Source organism: Mesitornis unicolor, unplaced genomic scaffold (genome assembly GCF_000695765.1).
Source record: "Mesitornis unicolor isolate BGI_N332 unplaced genomic scaffold, ASM69576v1 scaffold7988, whole genome shotgun sequence".
Classification (NCBI taxonomy): domain Eukaryota; kingdom Metazoa; phylum Chordata; class Aves; order Mesitornithiformes; family Mesitornithidae; genus Mesitornis; species Mesitornis unicolor.
This window is the reverse complement of record NW_010203779.1, coordinates 31,888-41,804: the sequence shown is the minus strand read 5'-3', so window position 1 is coordinate 41,804 and position 9,917 is coordinate 31,888. Positions and strand designations below refer to the sequence as shown.

General features: G+C 40.8%; 1 protein-coding gene across 1 annotated transcript in view; it reads right to left on the bottom strand.

The window, feature by feature from the left end:
• Nucleotides 1-4,768: 4,768 nt before the first annotated feature.
• GAS6 (growth arrest-specific 6) overlaps nucleotides 4,769-9,917 on the bottom strand; it is a 36,888-nt gene continuing 31,739 nt past the window's right edge. Inside the window, exons 12-14 of the mRNA XM_010190838.1 lie at nucleotides 9,260-9,432; nucleotides 8,241-8,469; nucleotides 4,769-5,341 (exon numbers count right to left, since the gene is read on the bottom strand). Of these exons, the coding sequence (XP_010189140.1) occupies nucleotides 5,190-5,341; nucleotides 8,241-8,469; nucleotides 9,260-9,432 (554 nt within the window). The 3' untranslated portion in view covers nucleotides 4,769-5,189. The remainder of the gene's footprint in view (nucleotides 5,342-8,240; nucleotides 8,470-9,259; nucleotides 9,433-9,917) is intronic.

Sequence of the window (9,917 nt, the reverse complement as noted above, 5' to 3'; positions counted from 1 at the left end):
GAGGTTGTAGTGAGGTGGGTGTTGGTTTCTTCTCCCAAGCAACAAGCGACAGGACAAGAGGAAATGGCCTCAAGTTACACCAAGGGAGATTAGATTGGTCAACAGGAAAAATGTCTTCACTGAAACAGTTGTCAAGCATTGGAACAGGCTGCCTAGGGAAGTGGTGAAGTCAACATCCCTGGAGATACTTAAAAAAAACAACCATGTAGATGTGATGCTTAGGGACGTGGCTTAGTGATGGCTTGGCAGTGTTAAGGGTTGGACTTGATGATCTTAAAGGTCCTTTCCAACCTAAATGATTCTGTGATCTTTTCCTGCAGAAATTCCTGTTCTGCTCTGCTGCCTAGCTGTATGAGCAATGTCTATTAAAAATTACTTAGGTTACGGATGGAATCTGTCTTGTTTCACTAGACACCATCATTGCTATACTTGAGCAGGTGCTTTAAAACTAAAGTGAGTGTTGTGTTGCAATGCATGGGAAATCTAATTATGGGGCTTATTATATAATACTTACATGGCAAACACTTAAGCATTTGCACAGAGCTGCAAACAAGGTTGTAATCCTTCACTGAAGAAAGTATTTTTCTTTGTCTGTATACAGCCTGCCAGCAATTTTCCAGGAACATCATCTACTGACATTTCTTTATCAGAAGAAACTCAGCCTCCCTCTCAGTCCAGCTCCAGCTATGGTCTTCCCCCCAACGCTCCAGCCCTCTATACACCGACTTACTTCTTGCCTGGAGAAAAACCTCCACCGTACGCACCATAGAACAAAGTATTTATTTTAGGTAGCTGGTAGTCTTTTATTTTGTTTTTAAGAAACCTCTGGAAACTGTGCTGTACAAGCACTAGACTTCCCAAGGAACCCACCACAGAGTGTGTTACAGCCACTCTGCTTTTACCCCCATCGCACTGCAAGCAGAGGAGAACCCTGGAAACGTAAGGGCAGGCACATCACCAGCGGGATGACCAGTCACCACCAGTTTGCCTGCAATCAAATGCAGTGTTGCTTTCTGCCTACCATAAGCATGACATGTTTCCTTCTCAGTACACTGAAGAATTAATTTTCTTCAGGAGAAGAAATGAATACTCTGGATGTGTGTTCTGCTTTCATAAACCAATATAGAGGGGTTAACCAATATAGTCTGTGTTATCTGAGTGGGTAGTCAAGAGCTCTCAAAGTCAATCATTTTGGGTAGGAAGAGATCAGGTGTTTGTTTGCTTGTAGTATTTATTTAATAACTCTTTTTGGTGAAAGTGGTGTACCGATAACAAAAAGTGTGTCAATTATTTTACAATAAAATGGACTGTGTATATTTATACTGTACCTAAGGCTGTGTATATATTTAAGGGCAGGAAAACAAAAGAATAGCGGAGAAAGTACCCTACCAAATAGTTCTCTCTTTCAAGTTTCAAATAGAAAGGTTAGTTTTATTGGGACTGTTTTATCTGAACTTTGTGCCAGTCTGGTCTGCGTAGTAAAATGTCATGTTGGTGTGTTAAAGATGAAATTTCCTAACAGGTATTTAAGCTGCATTTTCATGTTTGAATTAATTCCTTTCTAGTCAAAAGAGGACCACAATCAAAACCACTCTCTGTTAAACCCCCGTTATTTATTTTTAAACTGATCAAGATCTGATCCAGGCATTTTAGAACGACTAGAACAGAATGGATGAAGGGTCAGAATTCCTTCTTTTTTAAAAATTTTCTCCTATTTTATAGAGACAAAAACACATTGACAAGGTGAAGCAGCAATACCTGTAGCAGTGCCATTTTCTGGAACTAAGTCTTGTCCCTGTCGTGTGCACCCTGCCCCTTTGCTGTGCATCACATTAGTTGGGACCCCTCCTGGCACGAGGCTGCTGTATTTTGGGGCAGGAAAAACCTATCAGACTGCTGCATCCCTTCACTGTGTTTTGCTCCTGCAGGAAGGGTGGTGGTGCTGCTTGCTCTATAGATCTGACAGTCTAGACAGCAATGTAGCTATAGCACTTTCCTGAAAGGCCAGAGAGCAAAGTGGGGATAGGAAGGTATTGCTCATTAACTTTTTAAGCAGCTGCTTTATATTATGGAAATAGAAAAAATCACTATATAAACAAAACCAGTCTACTTGACAGTTTCCTTTGAAAGGAAGTGACACCATCAGAGCAGCTGAAAATAGCACAAAGAATGGTCAGCCTTGTACATAATACTTTCCACTTTTCAAGAAATTTCTGTTAATTCATGTGTTGTACATCCATGTATAAAAAGCAGATGCAGTACTAATACACGTAAGATCAGAGGTTAATTTATATGGACAGTAAAAACCATAATTTTTTCAGTTAAGAAGGATTTTCTGAGATGCAAAGTTTTAGGACAGTGATGTGAACATCAGTGACAAGGTGCCTTATGTGTATTGCTGACAAGGTGAGTTATATGAACCTGGTTAAGAGAAACAGAAGGCAGAGGGGAGAAGATTATTTTTCCTTTAAACACAAATTTAACACATCCAAAATGCTTAGTTCTTGTGCAAATGCATGCTGTGAAGAGCACAATCACCCTGATCATGAAATGAGTGGAACTACACATTTACTTCTTTTTTACTCACTATGAATACCACCAGGTTCATTTTAGGGACTCAAAGCTCAGAACGGACTTGCTGCCTTTGAGTTGAGCACCTAATCTGCTAATAGAACAAAAAAAATAATTCTCTTTGGGCAAAGCACAGTGACTGAGGAGAAATGAAGGAATGCTTATTACTTTGTTCCTCTTTTCAATGGTATATAGAAGCAGCTGCCTCTTCCTCCAGCATGGTACTGCTGTAGGGTATTAAAACCAACCCAGCTTGACACAAAAGATGTCTGCTTTCTGTAATTCTCCAGACTTACAAACTCTGACTTTCTCTTCTAAACCGTGTTTTGGGTTTCGGGGCATTGTGATCTATGCAAAATATCTTTGCCTACATGCACACATATGCACAATCTGGGATAAATTTTGCTCTGGATGAGGTTGGTTTAGAAAATGGAAGTATAGTCTTTTCTCACATAATATTAAGTCTGAAATTGCAGAGTATCACACTGTACCACAGGATTCACATTTCCAGGACCCAGAATTATTCTGGCCTCATAAATAGCACCACTTACATTAACACAAAGACCAGACATATTTGTGACTAATTTATGCCACATGGCAGTTTTTTGGGAACTACCACAGAAATTATACAAAAATGCCAGACATGAGACTATTTTGCTATCATGCTTCCTTTGAAAAGAACAAAGTAAAACAGGGTTTGTTTCATCTACTTGGTCTCCAAGTTTGTACTGTTTTCATTAGGGTTAAAAAGATGGGAGATGTATTTTGGTAAAGGACTAAAATAACTATGAAAAACCCCCAGAAAATAAAACACTGCAGTGTGGAAGTGCTATTAACCACAGTATCTTCAGGATTCCTGGCTCTCACTGTAGATATTAAAGTAATGTTTCTTGGGCTCTTCATCATAGCACAAGTTGATCCAGAGTCATCAACTCTTAACAGAAAGCACTCTCAGAAAAAAACCTAGAACTATTTCTGGGTCTTATTTATCCATGCACACTCTGCCAGTAAGTTACTGCTGTCTGATGAGCAACTATCCTTTCAAACTTGCCTCTGGTCACACCTAGGTATAAGTCTTTTGGCAGGCCCTGATGTAAGTGTAAAGAGTAGGTTAGCTGAAAGTGGTAAAGCTCTGTTTTTTTCTGCCCTACTGCATTACTGCTGACCGATTTGGTCATGATACAGATCTATGGTGTCATGCTGTCTAACAGCTAAGACAGTACCTTCTTCTCTGCTAATTAAAGCAAGGGAACCTTACCAGGAAATAGCTTGGACAGTCTTCCCCCTTTTCCATTCTTTCCTCTGTTACATCTCCACAGCTTGGTCACAGATGTTGTCATATAAGTGGATTATTAGGCTAATCTGTCATCTCCGTATTTGAATAGGCAAAGCATGACTTAGAATGACCAGGAACAATTTATAAAAGACCTTATAGGATTCAACATTTTCCACGTTAACCCTCTGAATCACAGGGTAACCTTAGCCACCCAGTATTTGGATTTCCACCACAGCATAGACCTTTCTCAGTTCATTAATCTGATGCAAGACAAGGACCAAATGAAGCAAGATTTAAGTGCCTCAGAGCAGGCGAGGCAAGGTCGGCTCCAGCTTCACAAGCATAGCTTAAAAGCTGAATGCACTTTATGGCTCTACATCTTCCCCTGAGCAAACCCCCATGCACATTCTCATCAGACTGCAATTTGGCCTGGCTAACTCTCACAGTGTTGACCCTCTCCGCTCCCAGTGAATAAGCCAACCTAAAAACTAAGCAACAAAAATATGTCATCACCAGATAATATACCCCAGTTCTTGACACCTCATCATTTGCTTCAGCGGTTATTGACACAAAAGCCATATGGCTTTCAACTTATTGAGTCTTTTCTTCCTGCTGACCCAATTTTGTTTTCTGTTTTCTGTTGACCAAGAGTTTTTCTGAAGGTCACAACTGAGTTCTGTCTGTGGTACCAGAAAGAGAAACTTTAGCAATAACAATAGCAGCAACCATTTACTCTCCATCCCAGAAGATATGTAATACTGACATTAAGCACTTAAAAAACCCCACCTCCAAACAAAAAAAAAATCAAACCAATGAAACAAAAAAACCCCATTAGTGTAATCTTCACATAAGGCATAGCCTGAGTCATTATCTCCAAACAACAGAATACAGAACAATCTCAGTACAAATAAATTAAAAACTTTGTATGTAAATATTTTATTCTCTCATGTTTTGCAAATCAGAAAGCAGTGTTTGGTAATAAAAAATAATACAGAAATATTATTTTTCTTCCAGTCCACACTCATATATTACCAGGTTTTCCACATTACAGATAAAACTGTCTCTTACAGTCTAAAGATATCACTTTAGGTATATTCTGTACTTCTGGCTTATTTAATATTAGTCTTCTGAACTATTTACAAATATATTACAACCTTTAAACCTCAAAGCAAAGGAGTATTTCAATAATCAATCTGACATAAGGATCAGTAGCTCCTACATAACTTCAGTGTTTAAGAGAAACTATACACGCAGTGCGGTAGATCTGAATAATTTATATCTTTAAAAAAAAAGAAAAGCATTGAAAGTTTCTGAATATAAAACTTTCGCATTGCAGTGGTACCTACTGGCCTGCCTCAACTGGAGGACAGGAATGTGAGGTGATATCACTGTGCTTGTAGAGAGCCTCATCTAAGTCCAGTGCCTTGTTGTTCAGCTTGATGGTCATGCAGCCATGGTAGGATGCCGTGACCGGAGTAGAAGTTACAGGAACACCTGTGTGAAAGGGGAGACAAACATCTCTAAGGGCCGGTTTTGAATAAATACCTCCCCTACCTATGCTCATATGAGTATCATTTCAATGAATTCAAACTCTCCTCTTCTCCACTGTGTGATTTCTACCTCCACCTGTGTCCTCTACCCTTCCCCAAAGGTTTTTAGTTTATTTACAACCCAAAGCCGACTCAATCAAGCTGGTTGTGCAATGGAAAGCAATGAACAACTCACAGATTATTTAACTTCACAGTGATGCAGGTAGCTAAGTAAACCCCTTATCTTAACACTTTAGCAAGGACAACTTGAACAATAGGTTGTCCTGTTGCCCTGAGATTAAATGCAATTCAAAGGGTTCTACCTGGAGACACGCAGGGCCAAATTTGAAGCTGATGTGATCAAACACAGCTCGCACTGAGGACAGACTCTGGGACAGAGTGAAAGAAGGAATATTTGTGTGGGATCTGTAAGCCACAAAGAGATACTATAAATTTTTCAGCTTCCTTGCTGAAAAGTACCATTGCCTGGTAGTTGTTTAACCTAATCATTTTAGCTATTTCCTAGTCCTCTTCATTTACCAAATTTTATCTGTGAAGCCTGCTTGAGAGAAGGGGGCACTTGTGTTGCAGTACCTCACATGAATGTAAACTAAATTTTGACTCAGAAGAAGTTGACAGTGTTGGCTTTACAGCTTGAACACTCACCTAAGGAATCATGTGGATTGCTGCTCTGTGTGCCACAGGGCCGACTGAAGGACAGTGCAGGCTTTGAGATGAATTTGTAAGATACTATCAAAAATTAATTAAAAAGTTGTTTTTGTTGTGTTATAATTGCAAATCAGGTTAAATATTTCATTTTCTGTTTTGACTAGAAATGGATCCGTCTGAAATGCCTTCCTGTAAAGACTCAGAAATCTTGTTTAAAGGCTCCTTCATCTGGTGCTATACACATTGCCTGGAAAAGCACCTATGCATCATATGAATTACATAATGTAGAATTTACCAAAACTGAAAATACCATAGAAAAGGTACTAAATGCCTATAAGTTCCCTCTTATCTATTGAAACTCCAGTATTTCTTGCACATCTGCAGTATTAGCTGTACTAGGGTGGGAGAGACTACGTATTTTGACCCAGAATTCTTTCTTTAATTGTGGCAAATGGCATAAAGATATTAAGTGTGACCACTATACTTCATTTTTTCCACAGGGTATAGAAGCAGGGAAAAACAAAAAACAACGTAATGTTTTCAAAACCTGAATGAGCCAAACTCAGATCTGACCATTTGGTATAGTTATTTAACACAGAGTGATGAATCCAACCAAAGTGCTGAAATGTTTATTTGTTTGGCAAATGACTATGTTTCTCAATGCAAGTGCCGGGTTCCTCTTAATGGCAAAAGCAGACCACAGGCAAAAATTCTCACTGTTGAGCAGAACAGATGAAAGGGAGAAAGCAGCTAAACCTACAGAAGCTAAACTAAAGAGCCATAGCTATGATATCTCACACTTAGTTCTGACTAGTTAAAAACTGTGCTTCACCCAGCACGGTTAAAGAATCATAGAATGGTTTGGGTTGGAAGGCTGCTCAAAGCCCCATCCAACCTGGCCTTAACACTGCCAGGTAGGGGGCATCCACAAGCCCTAAGTGAACCACAGAGCACTGAGGACAGCAACAGAACAGGACTGTTTTCTGAGCTGTGAAAGTCCCTGCCATGCATTCGAGAGTGACTCGAAAGAATGTGGGTGACCTGTCCTCCTTGTGCAATGGTCAGCTGGGATAATTCAATCTGACAAGTGGGTTGGACAAGATGATCTCTCAAGGTCCCTTCCAACTCCTAATATTCTGTGATTCTGTGACACTGGAAAATGCCACATTTAGAGATTCAGCCTTGCCTGTGTGTGAAAATCCCAGAGTGTGTGGCCTCCCCCTTTTAGGTGGGACTAGGAGCTATTTGCATCATCAGCATAAATACTCTGTAAACTCTTGTTCATGGTTGAAACAGGCACGCCACATGTCCCAGCACACAAGGCACCTCAGCCACTTCAGTACCTACCAAGAGGCCGTCACTGCTGCTTCTCCCTTGCTTGGGCAAGTAAGGGCACAGTTTTGCTTGGCTGCTGGCAACAACATAGGATGTACTGCCATGCATCAGAAATGTGTGTGTTTCCCTAATTGCATTCCTCAGCAGTAGGGACTGATAAACCAGTTCAGCCAGAACAAGCAATTAACCCCCACACTTGGCCAAAATTCATGATCCGGGTGAAAGTTTGATCTTCCAGGTGCAGAACAGAGGAGCAAACTGACCTCCCACAAGAAGCTCTGTTGTTGAAAAGCCAGCAAAACTATAAATTGTGATAGCCCCTGGGTTGTGCCCCAAGTATGCTCTGTGGGTAGGAAATCTGTTAATTGTGTAGCGCTGTGATTAGTTCAAAGAGAAGATCAGCCAGGGAGAATCACCACACTGGGCTTCCCAAGCTTCAGTCAGAACAATGTGAGGCCCTGGTACTCCCCTCAAGGAGTGCTCACATATGTTCATTACACTAATGAAGCACCCCAGGAGCCTGTGGTTCAGCTCCTATGGATTTACGAGGTTTAAGATAATGACTCTGCTTACAGCTGCCCTTCAGAAAAATCATTTCTATTGCTGAGCAAGCAAAACCTCCTCTTCTTTCTATTTTTGCCTCCAGCTGTCCTCAGAAGGACACAATCATTCAAGGAAAAAAGATACTTGTGAAGTGCACTCACATCTGTTGAGATCACAGGCCTGCATTGCAGACAAAGCCTGCTCCAGCAGAAACAGAGAAGGAGGCTCCCAGCTTGAATGGAGACAGTTTTCCTGACTGCCAGCTCAGCAAGGTCAGTTGGGGGTCTATAGTCCATGCTACAAAACGGGATGCTCACCTGGTAATCCTCCCACGTATGTCTTTACCGTTGACTGCAAAGAGCTCTCCAAGATGGACAGGCTGTCCTCTAACTCAGAGATGCTTAGTTCACTGTCTCCTTCTATCCCATCTACCTTCAGAGATAAGTGATCCTTCTTGAGGAGGATGTCTACAGAGTGTTCCTTCTTATCACAGAGATTTAATGCCAGTCTGGACACAACTGTGTTCTCAAAGGCCACGATGACAAACTAGACAGCAGAGGAAAGAAGAAAAAAGAGCCAGTGAGCAGAAATATAGCTAGCCACCCTTATCCAAGACCAGGATGACCCCACTGTGGCCTTGTTTCCAAAGATTTTGCAGAGCCACCAGTGAATTAGCCTTATTACTATTGCTGCTCGTGTTCTGAGCTCATTTGCACAGATGAAAAACCAATGAACCAGTGGGACTAATTGACAGTTGTGCATTTTACAGAGGCTGATATATTGCCCCGGAATCAAACCTACTAAAGCCACTGTACTATAAATGCCAAGTTGGCTTTTGGGTTTTGGTGAAATCATTCCTGATTTACCCTCATGTAATGTCAGAATCAAGCCCTTTAATATAAATACCATTAAATCAGTAGCTTCAGCACTCCATCATAGCTGGCCTTTCATACCACCTGGAGTGACACCTAAGCCTGCCTTTTGACTACATTGGGACTATTACCGATGAGCTCCAGATAATGGAAATTATTAGCTTACGGCATCAAACAGCTTCTGTGCGAGAAAAAACATTACCAAAATATACTTGCATTTAAGAGACAAGTTCCAGGTTTTACCTAGATGACATTTGCAAGGAGTTCCCTAGCAGTGTCTAACATGTACCCATAAGAGACAGAACTTCAGTGTCAGCCAAGCACCTCAGTCTCAGATCATGTTCTGAACTGGTGCGGGCAAATGAGCAGGCAGTCAGCAAACATGACAACTATTTTTTGAAAATTACTTTCGGTTCCCAGGAAAGAGCAAGGAACCTTCTCTAGAAAAATGCTCCAGTCTGTACCTGTTGCTTCACTTTCTTTGTGGAGTGATAGTCAATCAGAGATAGTGATAAAGGGACAGATGCTTCTTCTGTAACTAGAGCGAACAGCACACCAGTATCTGTTGCTGGTTGAATTAAAGCATTTACTTCTATTTCCCAACTTGTCTTGGTGTCATTTCCAGAAGAAGATTGCACTGCAGAAAAAGAAATGCATAGCATGACAAACATAGGACTAACAGGTCAAATGGGTAGGCTGTGCCATTTTGGCCTGGAGAAGAGGATAGATGGATGAGCATATGGAGGGACTGCCACATTTCTTTTACTCAAAAAAAATAATCTAAAGCATCTGAACATAAAATCAGAGAGGAAAATGGCATCAGTTTCCTTTCATCATCTTCTGCATTCTGCTGCCTTTCAGAAAGTCAAAGGACAAGGTTAAGCTTTTTTTATCACAATGAGGGATTAAAATTCCCATGGCCATCAGTCCAAAGAACTGCTGCAAGACAGAGCACCCAATTTTTGAATTGTTCTTGACTGTCCAAAGGGCATTGAGTAATCTAAGTCCAAATCTGACATACAGGAAACATTTCTATGAAAGCCTGTGCTAAACTGAAAAAATGATATAAGCACACTACACCGATCACCTGCCTAATCGCTTCCTGATCACCAGCCATGGGGT